We start from the raw sequence: 14,280 nt of genomic DNA, 5'->3' as shown, positions 1-14,280 counted from the left end.
AGGGGGGGGGAGAAAAGGGGGGAAAATGGGAGGGGTTATTGGAAGTTAGAGAAATCAATGTTGAGGCCATCAGGTTGGAGACTACCAAGATGGAATATGAGGTGTTGCTCCTCCAACCTGCGTCTGGCCTCAACGTGGCAGTAAAGGAAGTGGTGGGTAGACATGTCAGTATTGGAATGGGAAGTGGAATTAAAGTGGCTGGCCACCTGGAGATTCTGGCTGTTGCGGCAAAAGGAGAGAAGGTGCTCGATGAAGCGGTCACCCAATCTGCGTCGGGCCTCACCGATGTAGACGAGGTCGCACCGGGAGCACTGGATACAATAAATGACACCCTTGGATTCACAGGTGAAGTGGTGCCTCACCTGGAAGGGCTGCCTGGGGCCCTGAATGGTGGTGAGAGAGGAGGTGTAGGGACAGGTGTAACGCTGCTTGGTTGCAGGGATAGGTCATTGGCGGGAGGGATGAGTCGACAAGGGAGTTGCGGAGAGGGAGATCCCTGTGGAAAGCAGGGAGGTAGGGGAGGGGAAGATGTCCCTGGAGGTGGCAGAAGTTGCGGAGAATGATGTGTTGGATGTGGACGCTCATGGGGTGGTAGGTGAGGACAAGGGGAACCCTATCCCTGTTATGTCGGGTGGGGGTGGGGGGGTGGGAATGGGGTGAGGGCAGACATACGGGAAATGGAGGAGATGCAGGTGAGGGCTTCATTGATGGTGTTGGAAGGGAAACCCCATGTACTGAAAAAAAAAAAGCCATCTTGTGGAATGGAAAGTCTCATCATGGGAACAGATGTGATGGAGGAACTGAGAGAAGGGGATAGCATCCTTACAAGTGATGGGGTGGAAAGAGGTGTAGTCAAGGTAACTGTGGAAGTTGGTGGGTTTGTAGAAGATGTCGGTGGATACTCAGTCTCTGGAGATGGAGACAGAGATCAAGAAAGGGGCGAGAGGTGTCGGAGATGGACCAAGTAAATTTGAGGGCAGGGTGGAAGTTGGAGGCAAAGTTGATGAGATTGACGAGCTCAGCATTGGCTGCAGGAAGCGGCAACAATGCATCAGTGTAGCAGAGAAAGAGTTGGGGAGTGTTACTGGTGTAGGTTTGGAACATGGACTGTTCCACATAGCCAGCGAGAAAGCAGGCATAGCTAGTGTCCATGGTTACACGTTTGGTCTGGAGAACATGGGAGGGGCCGAAAGAGAAGTTGTTGAGGCTGAGTACCTGTTCTGCCAGACAAAGGAGGGTGGCAGTGGAGGGGAAATGGTTGGGTCTGTTGTTGAGAAAGAAGCAGAGAGCCTTAAGGCCTTCCTGACGGGGGACGGAGGTTGTACAGGGACTCGACAATCCATGGTGAAAATGAGGCAGTCAAGGCCAGGGAACTGAAAGCTGTTGAAGTGATGGGGAGCGTACGAAGTGTCACAGATGTAGGTGGGAAAAGGACTGGATCAAAGGGGACAAAATAGAGTCAAGATGTGAGAACATGAGTTCAATGGGGCAGGAGCAGGCAGAAACAATGGGCCTACCTGGGCAGTTTGGTTTGTGAATCTTAGGTAGGAGGTAGAAACGGGCAGTGTGGAATAGGGGATCTATGAGGTTGGAGGCTGTAGAGGGGAGATCTCCAGAGGAGATGAGGTTGGTGACGGTGTGGGAGACAATGGCCTGATGCTTCTTGGTGGGTTCCTGGTTGAGGGGTAAGCAAGAGGAGGTGTCTGAGAGTTGACATCTGGCCTCAGCAAGGGAAAGGTCAGTCTGCCAGACTATAACAGCACCACCCTTGTCTGTGGGCTTGACGGTGAGATTAGGATTAGTATGGAGAGAGTGGAGGACTGTGTTCAGAGGGGGTGAGGTTGGAATAGGTAACGAGAGTGGTGAAGTTGAGACGGTTAATGTCCATCAGCAGTTGAGAGATGAAAAGATCCAGAGCAGGCAGGAGGCCAGAACAGGGTCTGTTTTCTCTGGAGTGTCAGAGGCTAAGCGGTGACCTGATAGAAGTGTATAAAATTATGAGGGGCATAGATTGAGTAGAATCTTTTTTTTCCCTAGTGTGGAAAGACAGAATACTAAAGGGCATACATTTAAGGTAAGGGGGGAAAGTTTAAAGAAGATTTGTGAGGCAAGGTTTTGTTTTACACAGAGAGTAGTAGGTGCTTGGAATGCACTGCCAAGAAAGGTCATGAAAGCAGATATGATAGCAACATTTAGGAGGCATTTAGGCAGGCACATGAGGAGGCAGGGAATGGAGGGATATGGACCATGTGCAGGCAGGTGGAGTTAGTTTAATTTGGCATCATACAGTTCGTTCCAGTCACCCCACACTCTCTGTGTGGAAAGAAAAAGAAAACCTTGCCCCGCATATCTCCTTTAAACTTTCCCCCTCTAACCTTAAACTGATGCCTTCTATTATTTGACATCTCCACCCTGGGAAAAAGACTTTAACTATCTCCTCATCTATGCCTCTTATAATTTTATAAGCTTCTGTCAGGTCTCCCTTGGCTTCTGACCCACATTTGTCTAACCTCTCCTAATAGGTAATACTCTCTAATCCAGGTAGCATCTGGTAAACCTCTTCTGCACCCTTTCTAAAGCCTCCACATCCTTCCTGTAATGAAAAGAAAAGCAAACTAAGCACAGGGGCAGTCAATATCAAAGAAGTGTTATGTTGAAGGTATTTTAGAGCTAAGTTATTGGTGCATGCACAGTTCTGGTCTCTGTAACATAATAAGGATTTGGAGACACTGAAGTTCGCGTGAAGGATGCTCCCAGAAATTTGAAGATGTGCTTATCAGGACAGACTTTGGAGAGTGGAGCTCCATCCTCTGGAAAATAGAATGCTGAAGACTGGCCTGGAGAGGTCTTCACTGTGGATTCATAGAGCAGGGTAGCTGGAACTGAAGGTCACAAATGCATAGTCACTAATAAATCCATTAAGGTTTTCAGGATAAACTTCTTTGTTCCATGAATGTGAAATTTGTTATCACATGGATTATTTGTGGTCAAATATGCATTTTAGAGGAAACAAAATAAATATTTGAGATGATTCCATTTATATGCCCACGTGGGCTATAATAAATCTAAATTAAATTGGTTTATTATTGTCACATGTGCTGAGGTACAGTGAAAAACTTTGCTTTTGCATACCATCCTTTCAGATCCTTTGATCACATCAGTACATCCTAGTACAAAGACAAAGCAATAACAGAGTGCAGAATATAGTGTTACAGTTACAGAGAAAGTGCACTGCAGGAAGACAATTAGGTGCAAGGCCATGATGAGGTAGATTGTGAGGTCAAGAGTCCATCTTAATGTACAAGAGCTCCATTCAGTAGTCTAATAACAGTGGGATAGAAGCTGTCCTTGAGCCTGGTGCTACGTGCTTTCAGGCTTTTGTATCTTCTGCCTGATAGGAGGGGGGAGAAGAGAGAAGGTCCAGGGTAGGAGGGTCTTTGATTATGTTGGTTGCTTTACTGAGGCAGCAAGAAGTGTAGACAGAATTGATGGAGGGAGAGGCTGAATTGTGATGTGCTGAGCTGTGTCCACAACTTTTTGCATTTTCTTACAGTCTTGGGCAGAGCAGTTACCATACCGTGATACATCCAGATAGGATGCTTTCTATGGTGCATCTGTAAAAAAAAACTGGTGAGAGTCAATGGGGACATGTCAAAATTCTTTAGTCTCCTGAGGAAGTAGAGATGCCGATGAGCTTTCTTAGCCATGGCACCTACAAGGTTGGTCCAGGACAGGCTATTGGTGATGTTTAGTCTTAGGAACTTGAAACTCTTGGCCATCTTGACCTCATCACCATTGATTTAAACAGAACCTTGTGCACGTGCCCCACTTCCTGAAGTCAACAAACTTGCCCTTTTGTTTCCTGACATTGAGGGAAAGGTTGTTGTCATGACAACGTGCCACTAGGCTCTGTATCTCCTTCCTGTACTCCAACTCATCATTATTTGAGATGTGGCCCACCAAGGTGGTGTTATCTGTAAACTTGTAGATGGACTTAGAGCAGAATCTGGCCATGCAGTCGTGAGTGTATAGGGAGTAAATTAGTGAGCCGAGGACGCAGCCTTGTGTGCACCAGTGTTAAGGATCAGTGTTGGTGGAGGTGTTGCTGCCTATCCTTACTGATTGTGGTCTGTTGGTCAGGAAGTCGAGGATCCAATTGCAAAGCGAAGTGTTGAGTCCCAGGTCTAGGAGTTTGGAGATGAGTTTGCTTGGAATTATGATATTGAAGGTGGAGCTGTAGTCAATAAATAGCAGTCTGATGTAGGTGCCTTTATTATCCAGATGGTCCAGAGATGAATGTAGGGCCAGGGAGATGCCTTCCGCTGTGGACCTCTTTTGGCAGTAGGTGAATTGTAGTGGGTCGAGATTGTTTCGGAGACTGGAGTTAATGCGTGCCATGACCAGCTTCTTGAAGCACTTCATGATGGTGGATGTCAGAGCTGCTGAACGATAGTCACTTTACCTTATTTTTCTTTGGTACTGGGATAATAGTGGTCTTCTTAAAGCGTGAGGAAACCTCCGATTGAAGTAGGGAGAGGTTAAAAATGTTCGCAAATACCCCTGCCAGCTGATCTGCACAGGATCTAAGGACACACTATGTATTCTCTAAATCAGTGATGGTCTGAGCAGTTCTAGAGAAATAATACCTGAATTCTTGACTTTTCAATTCTGCAAGTATTATTCTGTTAATTTTAAAAAAAACGATTTTTTCACAAAATTCTTGCAATTTTTAACGTGTCATAACTGTCCATTTCCAGTTAAGTGCAGTGTTCTAGGCTTTTGTAAAAATTTGCATCTAATTATTTAAAGAGGTTTTCTATGGTTTCAGCTCACTGATAAGAGTTGAACTGAATTATGTTGTGTGGGAGAAATAGCTTTGAATTTATTACATTTATGCACCATAGTTCTGCTGAGAGTAGAAATGATTTTGCTCAACTTATTTTAGATTTATTGTAGACGAGGCATCCTTAAAATATCTGAACTGACAGGAAGGGATAACAAATGAGAGCAAAATGTGCATTGCTCAAGCTATACTTTTAGGAGAAAATGTTTTAAATTTTAACAATAAGTCAACTTATAGAGATTACAGCGTAGTGTGTCTATATGGGTTAAGCAGTGATAATTAAGCAGTTGCATCGTGGTTTGTAAGATACAGATTGGGAAACTTGTCTGAAAAATTCTGCATTTCAAAAGTGATTCATTCATGATTGTATATTATTTATCTGATGAGTCAGGCTTTGGTAGAAGTGAGTGCAGACAAACCTTAATTGAAACCATACACTAAAAGTGGGGTACATTTTCTCAATGGTCAATTAAGTGGATTACATTGTCAAGCGTCATTAAACTTCCCACCAGCTGTCTCGACCCCTCTGCTGACTCTAAATTGTCAGACTGCTTGTCTGACATACTGTGCTGGATGAGCAGAAATTTCCTTTGACTAATATTAGGAAGGCCAAACCTATTGTCTTTGCTTTTGCTGCAGACTGTTTGTCAGTCACAACTCCATTCTTGTTGCTGACAGCTGTTTGAAACCGAACCAGATTTTCATAGCCTTGATGCTATTTTTTTTGTTGCTGTTGTGAGCTTCTGATCATGTAGTTGCACCATCACCAAAGCAGTCAATGTCCACCTCTGTAACATTACTGTTACTTTCTAGCTCAACTGCTGCTGAAACCCCCTCTCCTGCTTTTGTTACTTGCAGACTTGACTGTTCCAGCGAAATTCTGGCTGGTCTCCCAGTTAACACTCATTATAAACTTAAGTCTCTTCAAAAGCTTTGCTGAGCCACAGTGGCTCCCCCATAAGCAATTTTTGATAGTAAAATTTTTGTTTGTGCTTTCATGTCCCTTCATGGCCTTGCCCATCTTTATCTTTTTACCTTTTCCAATTCTAGAACCATTTGTGATATCTGCTTTCTCCAGTTTTGGCCTCTTACTTGTCTCCAGTATTTTTCACTCCATGTTTGCTGCTGCTGAAACCTCACACTGTAAATTCTCTCCCTGAACCTTTCTGCCTCTAATCTGCTTACCCCACAACACCCTCCCCTGCTGAAAATGCCTCTTAATAGCTCCCTCTTTGATAGTGTTTTGGGTCATCTTCACTTGTATCTCCTTGTTTTCTGTCAGATTTTGTTTGGTAATGCTCCGGTGAAGCAGCTGGTGATGTTTTAACATAGTAAATGTGCAGTATAAATCCAAATTATTCAATAAAAGAATTGAGAGGAGAAATATTTTCTTTTTGCCTAATGTTTGGAGTAATGTAGAACATTTAACTTTCAGATTTGATTCTGAACTTCTCCAAAGGTTAGAATCACAGTAACAAAGCATCGTGGATTTTCAAAAAAATATTTGACTGAATATTCTTAAAATGATGGTGGTGGAGGAAATGAATGCTTAAGTGAGGGGTAATCTTAGAAATGTATAAAATTATGAGCGGCTTAGATAGGGAATGTGCACAATCTGTTTCCAAGGGTTAGGGAAATCAAGAATTAGAGGGCATAGGTTTAAAGTGAGAGGGGAGAGACTTAATAGTAACCTGAGGGGCAACTGTTTCACCCAGAGAGTGGACAGTATATATGGAATGAGCTGCCAGAGGAAGTGGTTGAGGCGGGTACATTAACAACATTTAAAAGGTACTTGGAAGGGTACGTGGATAGCAAAGGTTTAGAGGGATGTGGGCCAAAGGCAGGCAAATGGGACTAGCTTAGATGGGAATCTTGGTCAGCATGGACTAGTTGGGCTAAAGGGGCTGGTTCCATGCTGTATGACTCTATGATTGAGAGTGTTGCATAGTAAAACTGAGTCATAAGGCATCAAAGGGAACCACTCCAATGGTTGGAGTCGTACATCACACAAAGGAGTATAGTTGTTGTTGGAGTTAAATCATCCCACCCCCAGGATGTCACTGCTGGAGTTAGAGCAATTTCCTAGGCCCAAGCATCCCCAGCTGTTTCATCGCTGACCTTCCTTCCAACATAAGGTCAGAAATGGGGATGTTCGTTGATGATTCCACTATGTTCAATTCCATTTGCGATTAGATGTAAACAACGTTCAGGCATGGGCTGGTAAGTGGCAAGTAAGATTCACTTCACAAAAGTGGCAGGAAATGGTCATCTCCAACGAGGGAGTCTAACTATCTACTCTGGACATTCAGTGATATTCCTATTGCCAAAACCAGAAAATAGTTGGCAGGTCAGGCTACATCTGCAGGAAGAGAAACATAATTAACATTTCAGGTCAGAGACTCTTTGTCAGTTCTGACTTGCTGAGTGTTACCAGCATTTTCTGTTTTTCGTTTTAGATTTCCAGCATCTACAGTTTTTTAAAATTAATTTTTGCATTTCCATTGCCGATTTTTCCCAACTATCAACAACTTGGGGTCACTGTTGACCAAAACCTCAAGTGGACCAGCCACATGAATAATATGGCTAACATGAGCAGGTTAAAGGCAGGGTATCCTGTATCCGGACAGTCCAAGGCCTGTCCATCATCTACAAGGCACATCAGAAGTGTGATGTATTACCCTCTACTTGCTTGAGTGAATGCAGCTCCCACAACTTTCAAGATGCTCAACATCATTCAGAAGAAAGCGGCCCATTTGATTGCCACACCATCAACAATTCTAAACATTCATTCCCTCCACCACCAGCAGACAATGGCTTCATAACAAACTATCTCCAAAATACTGCTGTTACTCGCCCAGACTATTCCAACAGTACCTCCCAAAGCTGTGACCTCTTCTATCGACAGAGAAAAAGGCAGCAGGTTTTCCACCAAGTCGCACACCATCATGACGAGGAAGTACATCATGGCCCTTCACAGTTACTGGTTCTAAATCGTGGAACTCACTACCCAACAGCACCTCAAGAGTACGTTCTTCAGAAGGACTGCAGCGGTTCCAAAACAAAATGGCTCACCATCACTTTCTTAGGAATAGGCAATAAATGTTGGCCTTGTCAGTGATGCCAAGATCTGGAAATTGAATTTATAAGTGATGTAGCCATGCTCTGTAACAGTTAGAAATGAATAAAGAACTTAATAGGCTTTTCAAAAATGCATTTATTATTGCCAAGATAGATGGGGACATGGAGTTCACTTCTAGCATCCTCATATCTTGAGATTAGTAATTTGTAGTAATTTCAGCATTAAGATGTATTAGGATTCTTTTTTTTTGCTTTTTTTTCACGTGTAATGCAGTGCTTACCTGTTGAAACACTATGCTGCTATGCTATATTTCTACAGGAAGGTTAGCCTAGTCTCATGAATATTTTTTAACATTAGGATGAGGTAGTGTGATTACAGCTCTGCCATTATCAGCAACAGTGAAGGTTTGGCTTGGTAATTATGAAGGTTTCGCTTGGTAATTAAGAAGGTTGCAGAAGAAACATAATTAAACATTATTGGTGAGCTATAACTTGCTTCTTAAAGCAAATGCAATGTGAATGAAGTGCCAGCACTAAATTCTCAGTATCAAATTATCATGCCCTTTCTGTATAAGTGGCAAAATAAACCAACATAAATTAAATACTAAATTTAATTATAAACACAGTTATACTAAAATAGTTCACTAATTAAACTCGGTGGACAATGTCCTCAGAGTAAACACATTGGTTCCACATGACTGTCCTTTCAGAAGGAATTGGATGAAATTAGAGTATTAAAACAATAGCACTATACTTGCATGATAATTCATTTCATTATAGAGTTACTGGCTGAAAACAGGAGTGTTTTGAAATTGTGTGGGGTTTAATGCAATATGTTTCTGAAGAGAATCTAGGATATGTTGTTAATATTCTAGAGCAAATTCCACAACACTAAGGCAGCAGACAAACAACAGATGTGTGCGTGGAAAATCATGAAACTGCAGAAGCTGAAATAAAAACAGAAAATGCTGGAAACAGTCAGCAGGTCAGGCAGAATCTGCAAAAAGAGTTGGAGTTAATGTTTCAGGTTAAGAACCTTGGTCAGAAGAGATTTATGCAAGATTGCACGTGTGCATTTGTCCAATTAGTTGCAGTTGTTTCTTATGTTGGATCTGTTCAGTGGCTTTGAGAAACTTTGTGGCACAAGACTACATTTAAGGCCCCGATTGGGTGATCATTTCTGTTTGCGCACCTGGGAGGTGTTTCGGCCTCTGGAATTGCCAACAGAAATCAGCCACTTAGGCTTTTGTATATAAAAGAAATTGTCGAAATGGCACAGTTTTCTTTAAATATTGTCCACCACTCAGGTAACATAATTTGAAGTAAAGCAATATCCTTGGGTGAGTCTGTGTCTTCTGATTTCTACAATATCTTTCTGAAATTGTAAAATTTTTACAAACTATGGCATCCATTATTCTGATGAATTAAATAATTATCAGGATGTCTAAGGATTTGAAAAATGCAATTATGATTTCAACTTGCTGCATTGGCTGTGGCAACTTATACAATGTGCTCTATATTTTTGTTGTTCATTCTAAATTTCTTATAAAAATGTATTTATTTTTCTATATTTTACAGTGAGAGAGAAACGGAAAAGCCTCTATATAAATCATGTAAGTAGCACTCTATTGATGGATATCCGCTCTGCCTTTAGAGCTGAGCATTTTTTTGTTGTCTTGACCAAGTTTTGGTCTGTTTCCATATTTAATACTCAAACCTCTTAATTAGGTCCATTGGTTATTTTAAAGTTGCTCTTCTAACTGTTCCGGACACTAAGGTTATGGTGACAATCTTGGGTGTTTTTGATGCTTTTAAAAAAAAAACTAGATTCTGAAAGCAAACTGATTATTTTGCCACTGTGTTGCATTCATGCTGAAGCACAATCTTTTCCCATTGATAATTGTTATTGATGTCATTGAATGTCATTGAATGTCATTGATAATAGTTCTTAACAGTTACTACCATGTTTCGGTACTGAGCCCTGAATGTGAAAATGCTCCTGTTTGAGTGTGTGTGAGAAGTCAGCCAATTTAACTCTGAACCAAGGCAGTGATAAAACAAATGACCTCCTAATGCAGAATGAAACCTAATTCAAACAATACATATTTATGAAATTCAAATATACTTTTCTGGCTGAGTATGTAGAATTCATAGTTAAACAGTATATCATATTTTATCTTGAAAGATAGGGATTATACTATAAAAATAGGGCGAGTCACTGTGTTAATTATTTTTTGCATTAAAGAAATGGCTAGGAATAGCATATTTAAATGCTGCTTTCCTTTAAGTGAGAAACTGAGGGCAAAGTAATAAATAAAGGAGTTAATTAATAATGTGACTAGATAGCACCAAGCTTTGTTTGCAAAACTCTGGATTGAAGGAGGAAGCAAATACGTGTGAATTTGAGGTTCAGTGAAAAATAGGGAATGTTAGTACATAAAACTAAATGTGTGAATATTGCCATTAGATTAGCTTTGATTCTTGTATGAATTGAGGGTGGTTAGTGCGTGGGAGAAAGGTGTGAGGGCAGTCCATTACTTTCATTGCTTTCTGTATTTTTAATTTTCATCTTGGCATGACCTTTATGTTTCTCCTGTCTGCTTTTCTTTTTTAAACTTCTCCTTTATTCTTAAAGCATTTGTTACACTAATCGTGTGGACTGTTTGTTCAGTGCGGTAAGACCTTTCTCTTTTCCGGGGTTTCTATTTTTTTCTGAAAGCATGGTGGTTGTCACTTTCCTTGAAGGCTTGATAATTCAGCTACTGTTCTCATTTCTTCATTTCAATTTAATCATTTCTCTTTTCACTTCTTTGTTGCTTAAAACTCTGCATTACCAGTTCCCTGCCAGTCAAACTGTAGAATTATCACTGCCATGCTGTGTTAATGAATTATTCTAACCACTGGACGTATCTGAAGCATGTAGCAGGAAAGGCTTGTAGTTTAGGCTTGGCACAGAGTGGAGACTGGGAGTTCTGTTTGCCTAGCAGTGTCAATTCAGAAAATATTGGTCCGGCAAACCTGTGTTTTAGAAGTTTCCTAGCAATGCAGTAGTCCAAGATACCATCCTCTGTGACTGTTGGTCTTGATGGCAAACTCACTAGCGTTGCTGCTGAATGCATCCTGACATTAACAAAAGAGGGGAGATAATCATCTGCAAAAACACTACGATGCTGGAGGAACTCAGCAGGCCAGGCAGCATCTGTGGAGAAAGGCAGGCGGTCAACGCTTAGGGTCAGGACCCTTCTTCAGGACTGAAGATAGGAAAAGGGGAAGCCCAATACATAGGGCGGGAAAGCAGAGCAGTGATAGGTGGACAAAAGAGGGGAGGCAGGGTGGGCACAGGGTGGTGATAGGTAGATGCAGGTAAGAGATAGTGATAGGCAGATGCAGGGGAGGAGGGAGGGGAGAGTAGAGAGCAGGGGGATGGGTAAAAGGTAAGAAGGGAGAGAAAAAAGGCTAGGAAAGGGAAGAAGAGAAGAAGCTTCTCTTCCCTTTCCTAGCCTCTTTTTTTTCTGTTTTTTTTCCTCTCACCTTACCTTTTACCCATCCCCTGGTGGATCTACTCTCCCCTCCTCCCCCACACCTGCCTATTACTATCTCTTACCTGCATGTACCTATCACCACCCTGTGCTCACCCTGCCTCCCCTCTTTTGTCCACCTATCACTGCTCTGCTTTCCCCCCCTATATATCGGGCTTCCCCTTTTCCTATCTTCAGTCCTGAAGAAGGGTCCTGACCCGAAACTTTGACTGCCTGCTTTTCTTCACGGACGCTGACTGGCCTGCTGAGTTCCTCCAGCATCATTGTGTTTTTCATCGAGATTCCAGCGTCTGCAGTCCTTTTGTTTCTTTAATCATCTGCAAAGTTCTATCTCTGAAGCGCTTAGTAGCAAACTAAGGGAATGGCAAACATGTTTAAGTTGTATTTTATTAATAATGATTGTGTTACTTTATGCATAAGCATGACTTTTCTCTTGTAAATATCTTACTAGCGTATCACTGTCATTGGTACCACTGGAAATATCACTTGACCCCCTCGTGAATACGGTTCAACTAAATTAAGATTTCATGTCATGACAACAAACTCCGATTTGAGTAGAACCCTGGGTATTTAGAGGGTTTGTAATTCCAACTGTGTCTTTGTAGTTTCTTCTCTCTAAGCAGTTAAAATACTCCAGGGAGAACTTGTCAGACATTTGGATTGCAAGTTAATCTTTTGATGTCAATTATGTCTTTTTGTGCAGAGAGTGGAGTACTGGTACTCATCATCTTTCTATTAATGATAGATTCTCATTTCTTTTATTGTGTGTGTGTCTCCCCCTCTCTTTCTCTCTGTCTCCTTTTCTCTGTCTGCCCTCTCTCTCTCTCTTTCTCCCACCTTTTCTTTCCCTTTCCTGGTCCAGCTCTCTCTGTCTATAGTTCTCTCTCTTTGTGTGGGGTTTGCCATTTTCCCATTGTAGTGACATTGTCATGGGAAATTATCAGCGCTCATCTAAAACTAATGAGTTTGACCCACCCCTTTTCCTATGGGAAATCACATTTATAGAAATCTATGGTTTTATGTATGATGGATTGCTCATATAGAAAGAGTACTTTCATTTCCTCAGCCTGAAGCTTCAAGCTTACAGAGTGAGAGCATGCCTTTGTGGTTTCCCCAGAATGACCTACTCCATCTTAACTTGATGTTTGTTTATTTCACCTTGGACGGTTCTTGTTTCGTTCATGTGCATTCCTACACCCTCTGACATCCCATCACCCTTTTGACATTTTCATTGCATTCCTGCCTAATTCTCAGCCTCCCAAGCTCTATACAGTGAAACTCCGACAACCTGGCCTTTGGTTGTTTGGAAATCCTGATGGTCTGGCGTCTGGCTCACTCATCAGTCCAGAGTGTGAACTAGGGATCTGGACTGTGAATGGGAAGTGCAGTCAGACCCAGGGGTCCTGAATGTGGCAGGGATGGGTCAGGACATGGGCCAGGTGTGAGACTGGAGGCAAGGATGGGGTTGGGAACACCAAGGGTCAAGCTGAAACTCACCAGGTTCTATTTCCTGCTCCCTTAAACTCATTCTGTTGACTGGAAAATGTATTACTGGTGAGAAATGTAAAATAAAATAAAGTAAAAATGTGTTTGGATATTAAAAGAAATAACATCCATTAGTCTGGGAGATCTGGTAGTCTGGGTCTATCAAAGTCCAGAGGATGTCAACTTACTGTGTTTCCATCTCCTTGTACCAACTTGTTTTATCATCAGGATTTTTCCATTCATATGCCCTTCCACTCTTCGTTTTATTCCTTTCCTTTTACTTCATTGAACTGCTTAGACTTGGCCATGGTTGATCTCATCCAAATGTCGTCTGATCCCGGGTTTGTTTTCCTCTGATGTAGCTTTCTAAACCTATCCCACTTTCAGCTGGCAATCTAAGCTCTGGATTCATGCATCCACTGGAGTGTGACAGTAAAAGGAAGGGGAGCAGGGCAAGTGGGCAAAAAAATGGTTGCAGAGGGAGGGGGGGGGCAAGGAAAATGCCAAATAAAGCAGATAGAGGTTATACGAGGTCAGAGGAAAGAAACTCTGGCTATCTATCCTATCAATGCACCTCAACTTTATAAACCTTTCGATGTCATCACTCAGCCTCCTATGTTCCAGTGAGAATAAATCCCATCCTAACTAATCTCTCCTTACAATGACAGCCCTCCATTCCAGGTAACATGCTGGTGAATCTTTTCTGTACTCTATTGCTAGAAATCCTTCCTGTAGTGTGGCGACCAGAACTATACACAATACTTCAAGTTCCATCTAACCAATGTTTTGTACAACTGCAACATGACATCCCAACTCTTGTACTCAATGCCTTGGCCATGAAGGCAAACATGCTAAATGCTTTTTCACTACTCTATCCACCTGTGTCACCACTTTAAGACTTGCACCCCAAGGTCTCTCTGTACATCAATGTTCCTACAGTCCCTGCCATTTACTCTGCATGTCCTATCAGAATTTGCCTTTCCGAAGTGCATTACCGTACACTTGTCTGGATTAAGTTCCATCTGCCATCATTCTGCCTGACTTTCCAACTGATCTATCTCCCAATATATCCTCAGATAACCTTCTTTGCTATTAATTTTTGTGTTGTCTGAAAACATACTAATCATAAGCCCTACATTCACATCCACATCATTTATATTATATTTCTGTTTCAAAAAACAAAGGTTCCAGCACCAATGCCTGCAGTACACCACTTGTTACATACTTTCAGTCAGAAAAACACCCATCCATCACTACTTTCTGACTCCTATCACCAAGCCAATTTTGGATCCAGTTTGCCAACAAGTCTTGGATCCCTTGTGCCTTAACCTTCTG

At 42.0% G+C, this 14,280-nt stretch overlaps 1 protein-coding gene across 3 annotated transcripts in view; it reads left to right on the top strand.

Moving 5' to 3' along the window:
• ccny (cyclin Y) overlaps window positions 1–14,280 on the top strand; it is a 197,364-nt gene that overhangs the window by 152,234 nt on the left and 30,850 nt on the right. For all 3 annotated transcript variants that reach the window (XM_052016631.1, XM_052016633.1, XM_052016634.1), the window contains one exon: window positions 9,500–9,534. In XM_052016631.1, the coding sequence (XP_051872591.1) occupies window positions 9,500–9,534 (35 nt within the window). The remainder of the gene's footprint in view (window positions 1–9,499; window positions 9,535–14,280) is intronic.

Source organism: Pristis pectinata, chromosome 5 (assembly GCF_009764475.1).
Source record: "Pristis pectinata isolate sPriPec2 chromosome 5, sPriPec2.1.pri, whole genome shotgun sequence".
Classification (NCBI taxonomy): Eukaryota; Metazoa; Chordata; class Chondrichthyes; order Rhinopristiformes; family Pristidae; genus Pristis; species Pristis pectinata.
The sequence above is the reverse complement of the archived record's forward strand: the minus strand, read 5'-3'. Positions and strand labels throughout refer to the sequence as shown.